Source organism: Podarcis liolepis, assembly GCF_965112155.1.
Source record: "Podarcis liolepis genome assembly, chromosome: 8".
Taxonomy (NCBI): domain Eukaryota; kingdom Metazoa; phylum Chordata; class Lepidosauria; order Squamata; family Lacertidae; genus Podarcis; species Podarcis liolepis.
Window position 1 is genome coordinate 87,993,720 of NC_139560.1, and position 23,701 is coordinate 88,017,420.

The window sequence follows — 23,701 nt, forward strand, 5'->3', positions numbered from 1 at the left end:
AATCCGAAGGGAGAGAAGGGGCGGGGCCTCCCTCCCGGCCCGGCCGGCGACTGGCTGGCTGCGGGAGGAGGCGGGGCTAGCCGCGGTGCACCTCGGGAGCGCGGCCTCGTCTCGCAGGAGACGCCCCCAAACAAGCGCGCCTGACAGGCCCCTTTGCCGCGCTCGCCCCATGGCTGGCAGCCTCCGTGGGGCGCCCGGCCCTCCCGCGGCCGCTTGCGGAGGGCAGCTCCGCCGCCTTCGGGAGAGTCTCCGGGACAGGTGAGGTCTCCCCCCCCCGTGAGTCCAGTCCGGAGCTCCCTCGGGCGGAGCCGCCTTGCCCGTTGCCGGGCGCCGGGGCGGCTGAGGGCGGGCTGCGCGAGGGTCCCGGGCTCCGCGGAGGCGGCGCGGCGGCTCCTGTCGGGGATGTTGGGGCCGAAGGGGCGGAGTTTGACTCCCGCTAGACTCGCGCGTGACCTTTTTATTTAAAGACTTTACTTCCTGGGCGCAGCCGGGCTTTATTTTAGCGGGAGCCGGACGCCCACCTGTCGCCCCCCTCTGTGTGGCAATGAAATGTCTCAGCGACCGTTCTTTTAAATTACTTTCTTTTCAGCCCAAGTGCTCAGAAAAATACAGTATGTCTAAATAGTTCTACAATTTCTACATTTAGTTAAGTATTTTTATTTATTGATGGGGGGCAGGCAGCTGCCCCTCTGGCTATGCCAATACTTTATTTAAATATCAACTGTTCAAATGTGTTTTCCTGCGCAATGTCCCGTGGCAGCTGCCACAAGGCAAAGGGGCTTGTAGGAGGACAGAGTGTACAGAGGCTACAAAAGCGCTGGGGCCAGGCTGTTTTGTGCCATAGGCAAAGCTAGCTACTTGCATGCACACTTCCCCCCCAAAATAAAATTGCTAGCTTCAGTTTTCAAAAACAGATGCTTTGCAGGAAAAACAAAAAGCCGCAAAACTTTAAACAGCTCTTTTAAATGGCAAAACTAAGTAATGCAACTGTATTTTATCGCCTTTCTCAAATACAAAAGAAAATGCTTGCATCCACAAATCATTTTGAATAAGCTTGCAGATTGCAGTGTTAAAGTTTAAGTCTCTCAGAAGTTTCATTTCCTGGCACATCAACATCTCATTTTCTCTTTACAAGTTTTCCTTCAGGTCAAGTGCTAGTGCTTGGGCATGTGCAATTGGCATAGTTGCCAAGCCCACAACATTGTAAGTTTTTTTAAGCCTGAGCTTCAAGAAACTGCGTTCAAAATATAAAATAAAAGTAAAATATTATCAGGAATGTATAAGATATAGCAACAGCAAATTGTATGAAACTGTGGCCCTCTGAGGTCTCTTCTGTAGGCAGCAGCCTAGTTGGCCTAATAATAGTGTCCCTGGGTGTCTGCATATGCATTTTAATGTCCTGATCCTGATGCCCAAACAATCCTCCCTGGAAGCAGAAAACTTGCACATATATATATGGCTGTCTTACAGTCTGGTGTGCAGGGGAGTTGTGTTTTTTTTAACGTGTAGCAATTTTTGTGTGTTTTCTGGAGTGCTCAAAAGTAGAAGCTCACCAGGTTAAGTCTTACACTTACTGATTCTGCCATCTCATTCTGGGGTGCGTGTGCGTGTGCTTACCTGTGTTATGGTGGCTAGGTCTTGGAGCTGTTCTATACATTATGCTGAATGAGATGGAATAAAGTGATAGAATTCTGGACTGAAGCACTCCAGGTGTGAGAGTCATATTTTTGAATGCACCACCATGTGAAAAAGTTTCCTACCAGTGTTAGAAACTCAGATATATGAGCTAGGCACCAAATGGCTTCTTAAACCAGGGTTATAGTTGCAAAAATGGAATACCTAGCTGCCATTTTGGGCCAGACAGCTCAAAAGGTGTATTTTTCTATAAAACCTTTTGGTTCCTGAAATTCATTCTAATTGTGCAGATAAAATATAATGGATAGCATTCTATTGCATATTGCTGGTGTCTCCCCCTCTCTCTCTGCATGTATATCCCTGCCACCTTCCTTTTGTTTATTTTTCTGGAGGAGCCTGGATGGCTGTCTCTGTTGCCGCAGCCTCTCAGGTTTCAGCTTATCTCCAGGATAAAACAACTTCAAAGAAGGGCCTGGTGGCAGGAGTCACATACCTAGTGGTGCTCTCCCTCTCCCTCTTGTTTGCCGGAACCTGCCCAGCTTTTGTGGAGCCCTGACAGGGGTGGCAACAGCCGAAGGAGGCAGGCACTGCCTGAGGCGGCGGATGTGTTGCGCTGGGTGTGCATGTGCTTCCATCACTCTTCTTGGAATTTAGCCGCCACCTGAAGGGCTCGCTCAACGTTTGCGGTCATGGCATGAAAAGTGAGGCAGATCCTTTTGCTGTGCCCAGTAAACCTGGCGGCAGGCTGAAGCAAGGCGCAGCCCCTGCCCCTCACAGCCCTCCCCTCACTCACCTGCACCATCTCCCTCCCTCAGCATGCTTTCCTACTTGCCCCAGAATGGAGCTTTTCCAAGCCAAGGACCATTACCTCTTGCAGCAAAGTGAGCAGCAGCTGTGATGCAGATGGCAGAGCCAGGCAGGCTGGGCAGGAAAGGAGTGCACTGCTGCGCCACTGCCTGAGTGGCTTCAGTCGCTCTGGCGGAGGGGGAGTAGCAACTCTCCTCAGATGAAAAGACTGAAGGTCAGCTGGTTGGTGCTGTGTGAGGGAGCTTCGAGTCCGGTTCATCCAGTGCCCCCCCATGCCGCTGAGGCGGTCTGACCCCCTCACTACAATAGTGCAGCTGGCTGAAGTGTAATTATTGAACTGGCATGATATTGGCACATGTGTTTAAAAATATAGTAATACAATTTTTTCTTAACCATTTTGATGATTCCTGTTTGTTGACCTAGGTCGTCAGATTCATGTCAAAGAAGGTTGAATATTAATATCTAAGTGGATAGATACAGTTATAGAATATTGAGGTTCTTAATATCCTATTCTTAAATAATGCTCTTGTATTGAAGTCACTGCCATTGTCTAACAGTAAAAACTGCAAGAAAATTCTGTTAAAGGGACGGTTTTAAACTTGCATCTAGACTTGGTTGCCAGTTTACCTGGAGCTTTCTTCTGAGTAGGCAAAAGATTTCTTCTGTGCTGTAAATCTCCTGTTAAACATACTCCAAATTTCCATCAGCAACATCCAGGAGATACCATACTCACCAGAATAAACTCCTCAGTGTACCTGGGTAATCTTATACCATCCAACTACTGGTATATATTTCATACCATCCATCCTGGGCACGTTCAAGTCTTACTGAAGTGGTTGCATTGTTCCTACTTCCTTGCCCCTTCCTTTCCCAGGAAGACATTAGTGAGACTTGAACCACTCTTTGGAGGTCTATAAGCAGAGGCTTGACAACCATATGTCAGGAGTGCTCTGATGGTGTTTCCTGCTTGGCAGGGGGTTGGACTCGATGGCCCTTGTGGTCTCTTCCAACTCTATGATTCTATGATTCTATATCCTTCCCTGTCTTTGGCGCTAAGCTCAGATTGACCCATTCACACAGATTCTATGGGCACGTGTCCAAACTTAGCTAGGTCTGCCTCAAGGTGACTAGCAGTTAAGTGCATGGAGGATGAGCACTTGAGCGTATACATTACTGCATATGAAACTTATTTCATATAAGAGTACAGTATGTTTAAAAATTAATTAGAAAATAAGGGGGGGGAGTCAGAAGAGATTCACTTCATTCTGTCATTGCAGCAAATGGGAATATAGCAAATGCATATCAACTGTGACTGAATTTATTCTTAACAGGGTCAAACAGGCACCATGAATGGGGAGATAAAGCAGGTAGGTTACTCATAAGGAAAATTAAAATGCTTTCATTGAGCAATGTAATAATGTAATTTCTTGCCTATTACTGGGAGATGGAAATTCCACTCTTGAAGTAGGAGAGATCAACAATCAGGTTAAAAATTATGGGTCTCTGTATTCTTCACTTTGTGATTGACAGACTGATCCTACAGTCCTGCTGTGCCAGTCAGGGCTAATGTTTGTGGAATGTCATTGAGAGCTTATACATGCCCAGCAGCAGATGTGAAAAATACATCTGGACTACAGCATTATGATACAATATCCATGCATACATATATACATTTATTTAAATCAAATGATACTTCTAAATAGCAAAAAAGTTGTCCATAGACTCTCCTTTTGAAAGGTAAAGTTTTAAAATGAATAATTTCTTAAACTTATTACCAATTGACAGTAATATTTACTAATAGATCATCTTACAGTTAACAAGAAAGCATACAAAGGTGGTATAAATGTGAAAGATGGAGATTTCAAGAATGTACACTTAATCACATAAATTGTAGTCCTGTTCATGTATTCTTAAATTTGTGCAAGGGCAGAGAGGCAATTGCAGGGTTCCTGATTGTGGGGAGCATTGCAATTGTGTTCAGCCCAACTTGCTTACCCCACCCCGCCCCGCTCAGTCGCAGACCTTCCTGTTCAACATGTGGACCCTCCGTCCTGCTACAGACACAAATTAAGATTACCTGAATAGGGGCTGCCAGATCCGTGTGTATCTAGAGAGTTCAAGGATAAAAAGATCTGCCATATAAAGTTTTACATATATCCTTTATAAAGCTTCTTATCTAAGTGCCATTGTGAATGACTGCAAACCTGAACCCTTTGAGAATGCTGGAGGAGTCAGATTGCTATAATTTGCATCCAGGCTACTGGAGAATTCCATAAGGTCAGAATGCTTTGGCAATTTGGATTTTAGTCTATAGTGATTCCAATGTTGAGGGCTTTAACAGCAGTAGGCTTAGAAAACTATTGGCTTTGAAATTTTAGCTCTTGAACAGAGAGTCTTTGTACAACTTGCTTTTATTGTTTCGGTGATTTTGAAATATGTTATTAATGTTTTAAATATAGTTATATGGGTAACTTATAATATAGCCTTTACTTACTTTTTTTGTTTATTAGTTGCTGTTAGGGACAGTGTCTCTTTTTCCTGTTTGTGCTCAGTGGCAATACGACTTAGGTCATATTGACACCATACATTTAAAGCACATAGCTCCGCCCCCTGCCCCCCCAAATCCTGAGCTACAATTCCCAGCATTCTTAACAACTTACAGTTCCCATGATTCTGCGGAAGGGAACTATGTGCTTTAAAGGTGATTGGTTTGGTATGGTATGGTATGGATGTATGGTGTGGCCATACACTCATGGCCATGTATCTGAAATACTGCAGACTGGCTTCTAGTCAGTCTGACTGGCACCTTGACCAATCTGATAAATAAGCTGATATAACTGTTCAATCCATTCGTGCCACAGGGTATGTTTCATCTTAGAATCATAGAATCATAGAATCATAGAGTTGGAAGAGACCACAAGGGCCATCGAGTCCAACCCCCTGCCAAGCAGGAAACACCATCAAGCCTCTGCTTAAAGACCTCCAAAGAAGGAGACTCCACCACACTCCTTGGCAGCAAATTCCACTGTCAAACAGCTCTTACTGTCAGGAAGTTCTTCCTAATGTTTAGGTGGAATCTTCTTTCTTGTACAGTGGTGCCCCGCAAGACGAATGCCTCGCAAGACAGAAAACTCGCTAGACGAAAGAGTTTTCCGTTTTGGAGGTGCTTCGCAAAACGAATTTCCTATGGGCTTGCTTCGCAAGACGACAATGTCTTGCGAGTTCCTGCTGGTTTTTTCCCCTCCCCCCCCTTTTCTAAGCCGCTAAGCCGCTTATCAGCTGATCCGATCAGCAGATAAGCCGCTAAAAGCCGCTAATAGCGCTAATCCGCTAATCCTTCAATGGGCTTGCTTCGCAAGACGAAAAAACCGCTAGACGAAGAGAATCACAGAACAGATTCTTTTCGTCTTGCGAGGCACCACTGTAGTTTGGATCCATTGCTCCGTGTCCGCTTCTCTGGAGCAGCAGAAAACAACCTTTCTCCCTCCTCGATGTGACATCCTTTTATATATTTGAACATGGCTATCATATCACCCCTTAACCTCCTCTTCTCCAGGCTAAACATGCCCAGCTCCCTTAGCCGTTCCTCATAAGGCATCTTGCCCTGCCCCTTTCAGCCCAGCCACCCCACAACCCTCTTCATTTGTTGATTACCAGTATCTGCTAAGAGGCCAGTTATCTTCATCTTCTCACTGCTTCCAATTTATGCTTCTTAATGCTGAGTTGATTAGTTGGGGTGGAATAAAAAGAGAATAAGCTACTGGAATAGGAGAGTAAGCTGTTGGTGTATGGTGTCGCTTGGATTGAGTCTCTCCCCGTGTTACTTAACATAAACATAAACATAAACGTGGAGAGGTCAGTCAAGGTTTGAAGTATGCTGTGATCAATATGACAAGCTGCTCTTATACTTAGGAAACTTTTGGGGTTCTGAACCAGTGTCTGGAGATGATAGTAGGCTGGGAAGCTGAATCCACATGTGAGAGATATGTTCCTCCTCAGGTGGGAGGGGAACTCTGGAATTGAGATCCAGTTTTGGATGGAATTTTATTCCCCTTGAAAAATCAGCTTTGTAGTTTAGGAGCTTTACATCTGAATGATGGGGTCGCTTTGTCCAGTTTAGATTGGAACACCGCTGGGCTAATTCCTGAGGAAATCAGACCTGGCTATGGTAACACGTGGCTTTAGTTACAAGATTGGATTACAGTAATATGCGTTATTTCTTTATTCATTCATCTTTTTATGCTGCACAACCGTATAAATATATCTGGTATAGAAAATGTGAAACTAATACAAAATAAAACAAATAAATACAGAAAACATACTACATTTATGTTTGCATAAATCCAGAGGAGTAATATATGGGCCAGCTTCAAGAGAAGGCTTAAAGGTAAAGGGACTCCTTGCGGACAACTCTGGGGTTGCAGCGCTCATCTCGCTTTATGGGCCGAGGGAGCTGGCATACAGCTTCCGGGTCCTGTGGCCAGCAGGACTAAGCCGCTTCTGGCGAACCAGAGCAGCGCACGGAAACACCGTTTACCTTCCCTATTTATCTATTTGCACTTTGACATGCTTTTGAACTGCTAGGTTGGCAGGAGCAGGAACTGAGCAACGGGAGCTCACCCCGTCGCGGGGATTCGAACCGCGGACCTTCTGATTGGCAAGTCCTAGGCTCTGTGGTTTAACCCACAGTGCCACCCGCTGGTGCCTAAAACCCATTACAGGTGGTGCCAGCCTAATCTTAGTGAAGAAAGAGTTGTATATATGGAGCTACCTTTTGAAGTATCTTCAGAAGCTACAGTTGGCCCAGAATGTACAGATGTGAGTTTTCTGGAAAAAGTTCCTTTACAAATTAGGCTAATTTGTGATGAAAAACTTTCAGTTTCCATTGGAACGTTTTCTGAAGCCTGGAGATTGATCTGATTTAGCATGTTTATTTTGCTGTTTTTTAAAAAATACCCAGGAAACTTTTGACATGCCATTAAATATTTCTACATACCGTCTGTAATATTTACTCATACAAAAAATACTTAAGCGTTTTCATAATACAATACAAGAAACAAACTAAATGAAAAGAAAGAAAGAGGGGAAAAAATGAAAAGTCCCCTCTCCAAGGTAGACCTTAACCCTTGTCTCACACAGGAGGAGATAGACCTTGCCAGCTCTCACCCAGGAGCTTTCTTTTCTTCTCCGAGTCTCCCACTTTGGGAGCTCTTCCTTTCTGTGCCTTTCATGCAAGGTACTTCAGGCAGCCATTGTCTTCATGTGTGTATAATCCCAACATTGACCCAGAGTAGGCTCTTCCAGAGTCCTTGTGTTTGCTGCAAGTAAAATCAAAACTGATCACCATTTTAGTTTCGTTTGTGCTTTCACTTGCAGTCTGAGATTTTATAAGCATTTTAGCTTTGGTTTTTGTTTGACCTGCACAGTCAATGAGGAAGAAGTTGACATTTGGTTTGGATTTATTTTAGAATTTATAAATACTGTCTCTCTAAATATGTTCATGTGCATTATATAATCATTCCTGAGGAATGGTTGTAAAGTTATGGAATTGTCATGTTTAACATACCCTTTTAAATATAGATAAATGAGTTAAATAGTGACTATCTTTAGGGAAGTTTTTAATGTTTGATGCTGTACTGTTTTTAATCAGTTGGAAGCCACCCAGAGTGGCTGGGGAAACCCAGCCAGATGGGCGGGGTATAAATAAATAATAATAATAATTATTATTATTATTATTATTATTATTATTACTATCCTCTGGGAGTTTTCTTCCCTTGGCCTCAGAAATGGAGAAGAGAATGTTAACATGTCATTTCTTCCTCCTGCTCAGTCTTATCTCCCAGCATTGGGACCTAAGCTGCCTCCTTAGCATCCTGCCCACACTTGCCATATATAATGCTGCAACCAGTACAATCTCATGAGAGTTTCTTGGCTTCTCATGAGAGAAGATGGGTTTGCATCCCAGCTGCCATGGCAACATGACTGCATGATCCCAGATACCTAAGAATGGGAGATATGAAACTGGGTGGTAGGTTTTTTTAAATTAATCTTCCCGTCCTTTCTTTTTGTTCTCCCTAGCTGTTGAGCGTGCAAAAAGCCACATCACTGAAGTTCCCATTATCAGAGCCCTCACTATGTGCTCATAGCACACTAGATATGGGAGCAGAGATTTGTAGCTCTATGTTGTGTGCCTTTGTATTGCATTTAAGTTCCATGGGTGGTTTTATAACCTTGTGGTGTGCTGTGATTGGCTGCAGGGTTCGTTGAAATCCTACCTTTTGTAGCTATGGTGGCAAAGAGGAAGGGTGGAAGGTAATTCAGGACTCTGCATTTACTCTAATGAGAATACTTAAACTTATGTCATCTCTTTTGCAGGTGTAACATTGCACCTGTGTTGGGAGGGGACAGCAGGATCACTGATTGAACTAGGATTCTAGCAATGGCCTGTTTATCCCTAATGATGCGCCAAACTCTCCCCAGTTCTCCTCTTTTGCTGGCTGTCTTGATGATATAAAAGTTATCTTGCCAGTGGCTTCTAATTGGGGCAAGGGTATTACTAGATGGGTTTAGTATTTTTCCACTAACATAACGTTATAGTTTGCCAATGCAGGTTTTTTTTTGAGTGATGCTGTTCCTACATATCGGATATAATTTATGGGCAGAATTGCTCTAATAGATTACTGTATGATTTCTTTGAGATGTTTGGGGAAGGGTCACCTTTAAATAAGCTGACAGCACCATTGTTGAATATATCGAAGAAAATACATCCATATAAAAGATTAAAGAAGCAATTGAACCAATTGCTTCACAGAAACCTTCAAGGGAGGTAGATTTTTCAGGCTTATAGAAAGCTGCGTTCTATAAGGTTGTCAGGAATCTACTAGTGCCAATCTTCACATCTAAGAACAGTGAAATACTTGTTTAAAAGTGTTTGTCCTAAGATAAGTGTTGAGGTGGGTTTTATTTGATAAGTTTATATTTACTGCTATTAACCATGACAGCAGATGGGGAGACACCCTCAACATGTTTTTAATTTATTTGTAGTGTACCATTTGTACAATAACTTCATCACTCTGTACTTTTAGTGAAACAAAGAGGTTGGAGTTGGAAAGAAAAATGCTTGAATACACCACATGTGATACCCGCACGTAAGTCTGCTTAAGCAGATGTTGCATTGTTTTATTTTTTATTGATAATTTATTTTAATGGAACTGTGACTACATAGCATTGACACGATATCATGCCTCTGCTAAGGGAGCTGCAGTAAGGGTTTTTATACTGGGTAGTAGATTGCAGCCTGGTCTATTGCTTTCATTTTACGAATCAATGGCCTTGTTAGATAGTAAATTTCATGTCTTCTTGCTGTTTTAGGGGTTGCTTTTCATTGGAACGGATTAATCCGTTTTCCATTACTTTCTATGGGAAAGCACGCCTTGGTTTAAGAACGGACTTCCAGAATGTTCTTAACCCGAGGTACCGCTGTACTTGTTTCCTGGAGCAGCAGAATTTGAATGGCACAGAGATGGAGGACTACATGGGGCTATGGAAGGCATACATGGATCTCTCAGTCTCTGTAAAGGCAGCTTGCACTTCCCATGCACATGAGTACATGGAAGGGAAAGGGGAATGGAAGGGAAAGGGTTGTACTGAGCCCTTTATAAATCCTCTGGGCACTCCACTTGAAGTGGATCATTCCCTTACTTTTAAAATAGGAACTTTAATTTCATAATTGTAGCTTTGAACATTTTGTTGAGGAAATTGATATGAGTGTTTAAAATGAAAAGGAGCAAAATGTAAATATCGTATTGGAATTCTTCCCTCGTGGATTTTTCTATGAATGATGGCTTTTGGCAGGATTCCTGTCAGAATCCTAGGTAACTATTTCTCTTCCAAGAATCAGCTCATATACACAACATGGAACTGTTTTTCTTTTTGTTTCCCACTCCTTGTGTAGAACTAAAATGAAATACAGGAAGTTAAAAAAATACCTAGAAGAAATATGTGAGCGTCAGAAAAAGTCTTTGCTCCGAAACCAAGACTTGTTGAAGGAATTTGATTGCATTGAAGCTCAAATTCAGAAGTTTGCTTCAAGATCAGAGTGCCTTCAGAGGCTGAAGGTATTATATACTGTACTTTAATAACTATAAATGATTTTGATGAAAACAGATTGGGTGTACCCACACTTTGATATAAATCAGCCCTAAAACCTTTTTTAGAATAAATTGCTTGCTGTGTGAAAAATGCAGACCTGCTGTATAAGTAAAGCGGTGAACCAAAGTGGAAATGAGGGAGGGTTGAGGGTGCAGAGAACCTTGAATACTCTTTATATACTATTGAGGCTCTGTGCTCATGTTCCTATTTGCTAAATATATGGTGTTTTGGTTCCCTGACCCATGTAACTGGATCCAAAAGAATAGAGGAAACACCTCCCAGCATTTTATTACAATTTCTTATGATGTTGCTTTTTCTTGAGTAGTATGTGATTTTTATTTTTACTGGCTATTGAAGCATTCTGGAATAGCTGCAGTGGATGCTGACCCTGTTGTGGTCTTTATGAGAAGCTTGTTTGACAGAGCTTGTTTTGGAGTTAACCACATTACCATTCCATTTTGGTTTCTCTTCCATCAGCACTCACTTTTTGTTGGGATTTATTTTGCTATCAGAGTTACCATTATTTTCTTTTTGCCATACAATCTGTGCAATACTAGCTTTTTCCATATATACCACCTGGAACACAGAACTCTTGTGACATATGAGTTGTGTATCCATGGTAGACTACAAAGATAGTATAACAACAAATGTTACAAAATGAATTACAAGATAATACAGTAATATTGCAACGTGTTCAAATGCATTGTCAGTTCATTTGTATTTCGAATTGAATGAAGTGTCATACGTAAAGGTTTTACATTTTAAAACATGCCTTTCATCTAGTTCAGATTTCATATTGGTGCAGTTTATAATCAGACAAATACAACAGTAAATAGATAAAATGTTTCAACTACATTAAAACTTTAACCAGGTAAACTGCTAGGGTAAATAAGTAATGTTTTGAGAATTCTGTTCAGAATGCTTAATATATATGTTTAATATTTGTTTCACTGCCTACTGTATATTTATTACAATCTGATTGCAGTGGAAAACTATATGTTTTACCTTTCCTCAATGAAATCAGTAGAGCATACTTAGGTTTGGCTGGATCACAGCCTGAATCTTAATTTATGATGCCTTTTTTATATATTAGGCAGAGTATGAAGGAGGATTAAAGAGAGAGCAGATTCCTGAGAGAAAAAATATTTCAAAAAGCAATAAGAGTGATGTTATGAAACACCAGGTAAGTAAAAATATTCTAAAAGGTATATCTAACCAGAGCTAAACACTTTGGACAAAGCAATCCAAACTGGGACTGGGGACAAGTGGGACGGAGCAGAGCAATGGACCCATCACTGCATCCCAAGCACTGCCTCCTTGTGTGACCAGAGCAGAAGGCAAGGGGAGCCATTGAAAAGAATTTTTCCCCCGAATGCGTTTTCTGTGCTTTGACTCCAGCAAGTCCAAAGCCACCAGTACCCTACCCCAGTGTTCCCCATCCCTCGCTAGCAAGACCAGTGGTCAAGGATGATGGGAATTGTAGTCCGAAAACAGATGGAGACCCAAGGTTGGGGAACACTGCCCTATCCTGTTTGAAAGCTATTTTGCTGGCTACCAACTGGGTGATGCTGAGGCCTCTGTTGCGGCAGAGCCACCCAGCTGGTGGCACTCCTTTCCACAGACGCTGGCAGAGAGGCAGCTATGCACCAACCAAATACTGGCCCCACGAGCCATCAGTGTAGCTGGGTTGTGATCTAAATTCATTTCAATAGTGGAGTTAAAAAGGCATGTTTAAGTCTCTCCCTCTGAAATCAATGGGACTGGGAAGTAGCTCTGGCTGGAACAGATCTGTAGTCTATTAATTGGGGAGCTGTTAGAGGCTTTTATTTTATTCAGGTAAAAAATATATTTTGCAAACCTCTTGTGTAATTACTTCCGCCATGCAGTTTAAATCGTGCCATAGTGCTGGAAAAGAAACAAATGTTCATTGTGAAATTTAAAAATACTATCACACACACACACCATGTATGCCAAATATTTAAATTTAAGCCCCCCAAAATTACCATTTATAATTTTGTACATTTTGACTTTTCCCTTCCAAAAGATGCCAAAAAAGAAGAAAAACAACAACAACAGTCACAGACAAAGCCTGACGAGAAATACTCAAATATATTCTGCTATATATCTGCAGTAGTGCAGCCTTCTAATCCCTCCTCCTATCTCCATATAAATGATACAGTTCAAGACCAGAGCTGTTTTTCTTCCCTAAAAGCAGGAAAGCTCTTTTAGATGAAATGTCTAAAAACATCTTGTAATAACTTGGAGCATGCTGGCAAGAGTAGTCACTTGTGACTATGTGTGAAACCCCCTCAGCTAGTCGATATTGTAATAAGCCAAAATGGGTAGCATCACTCCATTATTCAGAAAAGCCAACAGCATGCTTGTCCCTTAGGCTACAGCATTCATTAAGGAAAGCTTACTGGGCTGAAAGCTGGAAACAGATGATAACAGGATATGATTTTCATATTTAATGCATTCCTTGGAAGAGTATGTGTGCTGCAGATTGATAGAAGAATCAACTGCTACTTTGCTAAAAGACTTTCTAGTTTGCCCTATAGCTACCGATGGAATCATTCAGCCAAGAAATTAACTTTTTCTCCTTTTACCTGCTTTATGTATCAGCTAAGCAGGCTGTCTTGCTGCCAGTAAATGTTATTATGCATTTAACTGTTTGGTATTTAAGACTCTTATCAGGAAAGAAACAGAGGCAACACTATTTTGTGTTTTTGTGTGTGTGTGTGTTTAATAGTATCAGGAAGGTTTTCATTTTTCTTTCTTCATTGCGTTAGCAGACGTTAATCTGAGTTTATAGATGTTTTTCCTTCACAGTAGATTAAAAAGGTGGAAAAACCTTGAATTTAGGCCCTTCTTAAAATATACATGGAGCAATGAGCCTCACCAGCCTTGACCTATATAAGTATGCCTTCTACAATGTTCAGATATTTAGGAAGCGATAGTGATAGAGTTCTGAAATACTAATTTTCCTGTGTTGTTTTTAAAATATTCGTCCTTGAAGTTTTTGATCTTAAATAAATCTATATTTCATTGCAGCCCTACTTACATAAATATCTGTATATCAGAACTACTAGAACCCTTATAATACCATGGTACTTTAGTATCCCATGTCATAATTTATTGCAATGGGTACCTCTTCATTTCTTTACTTACCTTCTGGAAGTAAATTAAAAAATAAACAGGCAACTATAACAACAGTTTATAATATGGGGCACTATAGTACTGCAGTCATAAGGTGTTCATTTATTTTATTTTTAAAAATTCTGTCCCACCTATTTCTCCAAAGGAACTAAAGGCAGCCACTAAATATTAATGAAAACAGAAAACAAACATAACCCCTAAGAGGGCCCAATATATACTCAGAGTTAAGAGTATCAAATCCATTAAAAAAATTCCAGCAGCACAAAAATGACAAGGAACAGCAGTGATGTGTCTATATAGAAGTGGCCCATGTGCAAGTGGAAGGAGCCTTCACACATGCATTGGACTGCAGATAGAGAGTTGGTGATTCCACTTCCAAGCTGCATTTCCCTATTCTGGAGAATCCCTGATTCCCAGGAGCAATTTTTCTAGGGGTGCCAGAGGTTGCAAGTTAACTGGAAAATTCTTACAAATAATACAACTTTTTAAAAGATGTGGGGAAGTAAAATCATCAGCATTTCCCCTATTAATTCCACACACAATCTCAAAATAGCCAGAGCAACCCAGAGAACAACTGACAGTTCACATGGAGCATGTGCTGTGAGGGTGATGTCAACTCTCTACAGCTGACAGTCCTCTAGCCAGTGGGCTGGGAATCATACTATCTTTGCTTATCCTTTTGATGGACTGCTTACCGGAAGGGCCTTGATGGACTTCTTAGTAGCCATTGGGCCATGGGTTGGTGGATTATGCCATCTTGTGCATTTTCATATAAATTAAATTGTGCAGGGCCATCCTCCCAGTAGTAAACCTGAAAGCAGAACCTTGGTTTCAGAATGTTGCAGAAGGCCATGTATTACTTGATTGCCTTTGTGACTCAGAACTAGGGAACATCTAGATATCTGCCAGTACTGTAGTTATCTTCTGTATAGTGGTAGATGGTGGGTATAATTCACTGGAAGTTCTGCATAGGTCCTATTGAAATGAATAGAACTGTATAGATTCTGTTTATTTCAGTTGAATTAACTAGTTGTGCCCATAAGTCCTTTGTCCTGACCTCAAAGCCTCTACTTCAGAATCTACTGAATGTGCTGAAAGACACAACAACTTTGGTTCAAAAAGATTCAGAGAGCCCTATGCCTGCAGTTGGTTCTAGTTTTCTCTGCCCATAACCACCACACTTACATACTTGACTTTGTCTATCTGGTTCTCACTTGGAAATAGTTAATGCTTGTTCCTGGTGAGCAGGTGATTGCCAGCTTACATGTTTGGGGGGAGAGAGAGAGAAACCTGCATATACAAATGCAAGTTTTCTGATATTCTGTCACCTTCTCCCACTGTTCCTTCTTACTTTAGTGTGACCAATTAACTATTTGTAACACAGTTGAGAATATGGTCAAAACTGTCAGCCAAATGGTAGAGCAGCCACTTTGCATGCAGAAGATCCAAGATTCAAAGTACTTGGCAATGTGTAGAACTGTACACAGTACTTGCATTTAGAAAAGAGTGGGATACAATTCACTGGGATACAATTCACAATTCTTGTGCTCTCCAACTCATTTCAGCGGGGTTTACATAAGAGACCATCTGGTTTGATTGTGCCTATAAGAGAGCCTTGCAGGTGTGCGCATATATTTTAAATGGATAACACCTTGTTCATTTTAAAATCCCCATCCGCAACAACAAAAATTACTCTGGTTTCAAACTGTGTTTTTCAGATGGTGCCAGAAGTAAGACAGACAGGAATGAACAGCAGGACAGCCATGTCAAGGGGACTGTATCATACAGCAACAATCTTTATGGGACGCCAAATGTCAGCTGTCTCAAGCGTTGAAGATTTCAGTGTGCCACCGAAATCTTCTGAGCTCACAAAGAGCTTTTCAATTTCTGACCCACATTCACATAGACAACCATCACAGAGCAGTTATGTGACAGACAGCTGTGTAGTACGAACTAATAGTGATCTACAGCGCTCAAATAAGTCTGACAAAATAGATGGAAAGACATATCTGCTGATGGGCAAGGAAACGCCAGTCACATCCAGTGTATCATATGAGAATGAAAGAACTTGCTGTTTAACAGTAGAAAGCAAGACAAATAATTGCAGTAGTAATTTTGTGGAAAGCAAAATGTCTCCTGAACTTAACTCCCTGTTACATGGAAGATTAAGTCCAGAGAACAGAACCACCGATTTAAAAAGTGACAGTTCCTGCAAATCGTTGGAAGAAATACTGACACATGAGTACTCAGTACGAAATGAACAAGGATCTAAACGGCCGATCTTATTGGTGTGTCGCCCTGAGCAGCTTGTTTCTGGAAATGAGCACTCGAGAGCAAAATTCCCAGGTATAGTGATGATGTGTGTAATGGAAATAGCTCTCCTCCTGCCTAGTTGGATTTTTACAATGGTATCCATCACTGCATTATCTGCAGATGCAAAGGAACTGCATTTTTTATATACTAACAATGGCAGGGACACATTGAGGGCTATCTATTGCTTGCATTACGTTTTGTTTACTGCCTGAGCTACTATAGTGAGAGTCCATGCAAGAGACCTATGTCCTTTATTTACTTTTTGGGTGCAGCTTTCTAGATCTCTTTCATGTTCTTGAATGGAAATATTTGTCCTGTTGTCTTCATTACTTTCTGAGGAACACGGTACTGTAGTGGAAAAGAATTTAACTTTACAGTCCTTTCAAGGGGCATTCAGCAGGAGTACACAGTTACCTGGCCTCTCTAAACACCCAGTTCCACTACTGTTGATCTTGCTGTTCAGGAATGGAGTCAGACTTGTTTTTGTCTGTCTGCTTATTCCATGATTTTTAAATTGGATTTTCATTGAACTTTTCAGTGCTATAACTGATTTCTCTCTCTCTCTGTAGGTTCTTGATTGTAGTTTCTTCTTCATTAGTTTCTGTGGTAGAGATATCTAGCTTCAATTCTGAATACGTATTCCTCGTTATTTGTTCATATTTATAGCCTATCTTTTTTGAAAGAAAAACTCAAAGCGGCTAACATAAGAAGTATACAAGAGGCCTTGTGGTCTTATTCAATTGTTCTATAGGAAAACTAATCATTGGTGAAATATGCTGGTGGAATTGACTCCAGCAGACAAACAGAAGACAATCTCCTTTGGTCTCTACTTTTCCATTGATTGAGTTTTTCAGTACAGTTTTTAAAAATTGTATATATTTCTAAAACTTTCTTCTTTAGACTGTGAGATGGTTTGTTTTTATCATTTACTTTTGTACTTGGTGATGAAGATTTTGAATGGCTTTGACATTACAGTATATTTATGTATTTTACTATATATTGCTTTCAACCTTTTCTTTTTTGAAAACACAGGATTTAACATTTTTAAAGTAGCCAGTTATGACCTATGTTTGGGGATGCATTTTTAACTGAAAGATATATCCAACTATTATCAAATTTGAATTAATATTTTCATTGCAATTTATTTTTATTTGTAATTATTTTTAATGTTAAGTTTCTGTTACAGTTCCTGAGGATAGTCTGATGCTGGACAAAAATGCACAGGAGAAAGAAGGTGAAAGTTCAGGTGGAAGTAGTGACCTTACTGTTTCTTTCAGTGAAGAGGATGAAGAAGGGAAACCATTAAAACTACAGGATTTAGGCTGCAGCACACCATATAATGAGGAAGAGCATCCATGCTCACAAGCATTATGTCATTATAGCTCAAGTGGAGGCTCATCTGCTAGTCTCACAATAAGGTAAAACCAGGCCATTGATTTCTTCATTCCTTTCAGTCGAAACACCATTTGGAACTTTTTTTCTAATGATATTTTAGCGCAGGTGTGCACGGCATCATTTTTTGCCACTTTGCCTTCTTTCTCACTGATCCTCAAGCTGTTTAACCTCCCCCTAAACCTTGTTCACTTCCAGCAATAAAACTGTGCTTGATGTCACAGTTTTACGCTTCCAGCAAACATGGTACTATTGAGAGAAAGTGATCTGTTGTTTCACTGCCCCTTGTGGCAAGTCATTCAAGGTTGCAGAGATGTGGCTGAAACTATTATGTTACCCTTTTCTGGGCAACAGACAGATTCTCTCCTTTTGGTTTGGGTCTCCAAGTAGCTGCAAGCTTTCTTGCTTAGTTCTGGTCACTCTACATGCCTTTTCCATCCTGCCTAGTCCCCCTGCAAGTGTTACCACAATATAACTGTCTGAACTCTGTCTTGTTTCTTCTTAAGTAACCAGAAATGCTCATTTTCTGACTAAGCGCTGAAACTGAGGAATTTCCACTGGTATTTGTGATGCATCATAGTCTTTGTGCAGTTCTATTTGTGCGCGGGCAGCGCAACGTTGCACAGGAGGAGCATGGCGATTGAAGTAATATTCTCCGTCTGCACCTTTAACATCAATAAAACATCGCGCCTTGCGCTCCTCCTGTGTAACGTTCATAGGCGCCGACTCCATGGGGCCTGAGGGGGCCCGAGCCCCCTCAAAAATTCGTTTGGGGGGGCTCCGCCCCCCCAATAATCTCGGGCGCCCCTCCAGCAGAGCGCCACCGCCGCCCCTCCCCCAGCCCAAAATGCACAGGGTCGGGCTGCATGCCTCCTGCCCTCCCTCCCGAGCAAAAGCTCCACCCAATTTCCTTCGGAGCTGATTAATAGGCGCAGCACGCTCTCCCCTATTCGCTCACGAGGAGGCGGCGCCACTTTATCTGCATATTCATGAGCTTATTTATTATTCATAAGCTTTCGCGGGCTCCCCCAATATTTTTTATAAGTCGGCGCCCCTGGTAACGTTGCTCCGTCCACACACAAATGGAGCCGCACGAAGACACCACATGGCAAAAACGGACTTCCTACAGCCTCCCTCCCAGCTGTAGGGCGGGCAGAGTGGGAGGAGGCAAGCAGAATACTGTACGCAGGCTCCACGGGAAAGGTGAGAAGTGGTAAAAGTAATTGGGGAAAAAAGCTTCACCACTCTTCCCCCCCCCCCAGCTCATATCTGCACCCGCCCAAAAGCTCAGCGATTGCCGGCAAAGGAACAGCTGATAGGCGGCCTGTTAGACGCGTGGGGTTGTTAGCCTCTGGGCAATCCTCCCCTCCTAAAATTTCAACAAGTCAGAGCATTTTCCTCCCATTTTCTTAATTTGGGGTCCCCAAAAATAGGGGGCGTCCTATACATGGGGGCGTCCAATACATGGAAATATATGGTAAATGTAATTAGTCATCTTTACACATAGCATAATTTTGTACCTTATTTGAAAATAACCTCTTTGTGAAGAAAACGACATAATCAGCCTTTATTGTAAGTGAAGATTCTGTGTTCAGTTGAAGTGGTATGTTGCTACAGATAATGGATTCACTTTGTATTTTAGACCTAGACTAGCTCCCCTTCCCCCAAAAATAAATAAAATGATTTTAAGCTTTATTCACAGCACATTTCTTTTATGTTTCACCATTTGTTTTAGTACATAACAGTACATCCAGATTTCCAACCTCCCCCAATCACAAATTGAAGTTTTGTGCTCTGAGCTTCCTACAAGATGTCTAAATAGTGCCTTCTGGTAGTTATCAATCTGTTTCTATTATTGATACTTAAGGTCTCCACATATCCACCATAAGAAATCAGAAAGAAATTTGATAGTTCAGGGAGTTGTGAAATTTGCTACATGTCAGTATTGTCAAACTCTTAAATGAAAGTCTTGTCCAGCCCTTTGCCAGTTCCCATAACTAACCTGTGCTTCATTTAGAGCCTTAAAAACTTCAGCCTCTCGGATTTAGCACTTAGGAAGATAATGAGTATTTCAAGCTCATGTTTAAGAAGGAACAAGGCAGAGACCTTTTGCTTGTGCTGCTTCAGCTGCATTCAAGAGGACTTAGCACAGATGGATTGTGCATTACAAAATGTAACACATAATTCAAGCTGTCAGCTTAATCAGACTGTTTCCAGGAAGCAACCTGTAAAAGAGAAAGACCCCTTGTTTGCTGACCCCTGATCCATAGCCTGCTGCATCATGTCATCCATTTTGCTTTTCTTTATTTATGTGTCCCTTCCTTCCCCTCCTTTTTATTAATGTATTCCCTTCAAGTGGCACCCTGGAAAGACCACCCAGAGGGAGGAGCACAATAGGGAGCGAGCTAGCTGAAATAGAGATTTTGTAAGACTTCAGTGCAATGAAAAGCCCTGTTGAACTGCCTGTGTGTTCTCACTGCCTCAATGTGTGTTAAGTCTAAACTTGAAAACGTCACTCCCACACCATCTTCATTTTCCACTGTTCTTAGTCACTGTTGTGGAATTGCATTGCAGTAGAGTTTAGCAATTTGGGAGAATATTTTACAATTTCGTGTGTGTATTTTGCAATATATATTAAAGTTATAGATTTTTCAAAAACCTTGATAAGGCTAATGAATGTTGCTGCTGCTGTTGTTGAACAGTTTATAGGCTAGCTGTGTGTTTTGCTTTGTGGAGTTCTGCTGTTGAATGTGGAAACAAAACAGGCAGTCTGAAATAAAAACCTGAATAGCTATTTACACCTCTGTAAAAGGATTAGCAATTCCCCATTGTTAAAAAGCTTAAACTTCAATTTGCATCATTATAGAGGTATCACTTACTCCAATCTCTCCAGTAATATTTTATACCTGTAGGGAACCACTAGCTTTGTCCATTTATATAGGTGTAAGGTTTATAAAAATACAATCATGCTTGGGTACTGTTAAATTAGAAAGGGCTAAATGCTAAGTTGTTTGAGCTATCATTTGCAGCTCACTGCCTCATTGTTAAAACTTACATTTGAGACGTATTCAGTGCCTGATCTGAACATGAGGTAAGTTTTCTATTTTTAAAGAAGACAAAGCAATACACTAATGTATTATAGCTCTGGAGGTTAGGACTCGAATCAATGGCTTCAAGATACAAGAAAGGAGATTCTGACTTAAACCTCAGGAAAAACTATTCGAGCTGTTTGACCTTGGGAGATCGTCTCCTTCCTTGGAGGTTTTGAAGCAGAGGTTGGATGGCCATCTGCCATGCATGCTTTAATTGAGATTCCTACATTGCAGGGGGTTGGGCTAGATGACCCTTGGGGTCCCTTCCAACTCTACACTTCTAATATTCTAAAAGGGTCACAATTTCTAATAATAAAATCAGGACAGTGTTTGCTGTCAGAATTGTAGTCCAAATCATCTCAAGGTTCAGGAAGACTGCTTTAATATCTAGGTCCTGTTTGTGGGCGCCCCACAGGCATTTTGTTGCCTACTAGGAAAACAGGATCCTGCCTTAGATCAACTTTTGGTCTGATCCAGTATGGCTGCCTTATGTTCTTAGGTGGGGATACCCAGTGTGTATGATGACATCTTGACACTGCGTCTCTGCCTGTGCTCTGCTTCATGGGCTGGAAGCTCACAACATGATAATGCCCTATAGTTTAGAAACAAGAGCTGGGCCAGTCCTCATGCACACATGAATCTAAAGGTTCTGTAGAAGATTGGGGGTGTGTGCTCGAAATGAAGTGATCCATTCCAACTTTCCTGCTCTTTATCAAAAGTGCTAGCTCCATTCAAAAATATGAATATATGGAAGATAGAATAAGTTATCCCATTGTCATTTTATACAACACATTCATTACCATGAGCACACAGTGCATATTGTAATTATTATTTTTTAAAGTGTTCGTATTGTTTCATGAAGTTTTCAAAATCTTTTTATTTATGTGAAAAATTGGATATGACAGATTTGTGTACACCCCATTCATCTATAAAGTGGGAAATGGAGACTGTTCTGTTTTATTATACCAAAGGAGGAGGAGGAAGATTCACCTGATTTTAAGTGGAAGATCCCACCTTCTTCTTTATATGCAAATACGTCATACACATGAATAAGCAAATATGACTCCCTCCCCATTTACAGTTGTGTGCCCATTTTGGTTTTATATGTGAATATTTTAATAGGTTGTAATAGCATTTGTTTATTTCTGCAGAAAATCTTTGACATTTGAAGGATTTGCTCATGTCTTGACATTCATAGAACAGTTTGTGGCCACAGCAGATCAGGAACACCTGATGTTATACCAGAGGAAAGCTGTGAATACAGTAGAGCTGGAGACCCTTATAAGGTTCAAATATTATTTTCTTTTAATTGAGAGAAAGTAATAGTGTTTGTCTATGTATCAAATCAAATCTTTATTACGGTCATAGACCAGCATAAGTAGGGCGGGGTACAATCATTTAAAAATCTGTAAAACGTTTTGGAAAGCTGAAATTATTAAAACAGAAGGTATATATATTAAAACTATAAGAAGCTAAAAGAAGGGTTAGGAGCATTAATTGGCTGTGGAAGAGCATACAAGGTTAGTATACAAAAGACTATGGCTATCAATTTACAAAGCACTCCAATATGAGTGTTCATTAAATCTAGTTTGTGGCACAGGTCATCATTCGACAAATTTTGAGCACTGCTATGCAGAACCTGGAAACTTGTATGTTGTAGCAGGGTTGATACCTGAAAGCAGCAGGGAGGTATAGAATTGCCCTGTGCACCCTGGGTACTTATGGGGAGATGAGTGGGTAGATGAGGCTAATACGAATGTCTCTGTAATACAGGCACTGGAGAAGCACATGCTCTATTGTTTCTGTTTGTCCAGAATTACAGGGGCATTGTCTCTCGGAGCAAGCAATCTTCCTGGCGTGACATCGTGCCAGGGTAAAGGCCCTCCGATGCTTAGGGACTTTAGTTAGATATGCCATGGGGGAGGCAGAGTATCTGATGGATTCATTGGCAATAAAAGTTGGGGTACTGGCTAGATCCAATTGGCTGTGTGTCTGCTACACATTGCTTAATGAGTGGTTTGGCCTGATCATATCCCATGCTGAGTAGAAGACCTGGAGAGAAGCCCAGGGATGAGATTTTAGTTGCCGCTGCCTGTTTCCATGTGGATTGAAAATCATCACTCATAGTTGGTGGGGCAAGGCCAAGGGGAAATAGAGATAATCTGAGCCAATAGTTGAGTATAGTCACCCACACTCTAGCCTCCACTTTTGTGAAGCTTGTCTAGTTTCAGAGTGACATTAAAGACACATTTTGGGACTTGAAGGACTGATCTTAGAAATTTGGATTGTACAGGTTCTAGTGTAGTGAGAGCCAGTGTGGTGTAGTGGTTAAGAGCAGTGGACTCGTAATCTGGTGAACTGGGTTCGCGTCCCCGCTCCTCCACATGCAGCTGCTGGGTGAACTTGGGCTTGTCACACTTCTCTGAAGTCTCTCAGCCCCACTGAACCTCAGAGTGTTTGTTGTGGGGGAGGAAGAGAAAGGAGATTGTGAGCCGCTTTGAGACTCCTTAAAGGTACCCCTGCCCGTACGGGCCAGTCATGTCCGACTCTAGGGTTGTGCGCCCATCTCACTTAAGAGACCGGGGGCCAGCGCTGTCCGCAGACACTTCAGGGTCACGTGGCCAGCGTGACGAAGCTGCTCTGGCGAGCCGGCACCAGCGCAGCACACGGAAACGCCGTTTACCTTCCCGCTATAAAGCGGTACCTATTTATCTACTTGCACTTAAGGGTGCTTTTGAACTGCTAGGTGGGCAGGAGCTGGGACCGAAAGACGGGAGCTCACCCCGCCGCGGGGATTCAAACCGCCGACCATGCGATCGGCAAGCCCTAGGCACTGAGGTTTTACCCACAGCGCCACCCGCGTCCCTTGAGACTCCTTAGGGTAGTGATAAAGCGGGATATCAAATCCAAACTCTCTTCTAGTGGTACAAAATTGGAGAAGGGGCCCAGCCGGGCACCATAGAGAAGTTGTGCTATTGGCTTGGCTTCAAATAATTTGAGTGCTACAGGTATATAGTGGCCACCTCTTGTTTTAAAAAAAATTAAGGATTGAAGATGCGCTCCTCTGAGCAATAACAGCAACATAGTCTCCATGAGCTTTCCTACTGCCAGCAGAATGAAAAACTACCCCCAGATGTTTGAAACAGGAGACCTGC

General features: G+C 41.7%; 1 protein-coding gene across 11 annotated transcripts in view; it reads left to right on the forward strand.

Annotated features, from left to right (window-relative positions):
- Positions 1-46: 46 nt before the first annotated feature.
- Positions 47-23,701, forward strand: part of KIZ (kizuna centrosomal protein) — a 61,990-nt gene continuing 38,335 nt past the window's right edge. The window contains exons 1-8 of one of the 11 annotated variants that reach the window (XM_083519304.1): positions 47-258; positions 3,774-3,809; positions 9,528-9,590; positions 10,397-10,559; positions 11,687-11,776; positions 15,468-16,095; positions 17,249-17,480; positions 21,698-21,832. In XM_083519304.1, coding sequence (XP_083375430.1) covers positions 9,559-9,590; positions 10,397-10,559; positions 11,687-11,776; positions 15,468-16,095; positions 17,249-17,480; positions 21,698-21,832 — 1,280 coding nt within the window. In that variant the 5' untranslated portion in view covers positions 47-258; positions 3,774-3,809; positions 9,528-9,558. Of the gene's footprint in view, positions 277-3,773; positions 3,810-9,446; positions 9,591-10,396; positions 10,560-11,686; positions 11,777-15,467; positions 16,096-17,236; positions 17,481-21,697; positions 21,833-23,701 lie in introns of all 11 variants that reach the window. The other 10 variants (XM_083519297.1, XM_083519303.1, XM_083519295.1 and 7 more) reach the window with 10 other exon arrangements.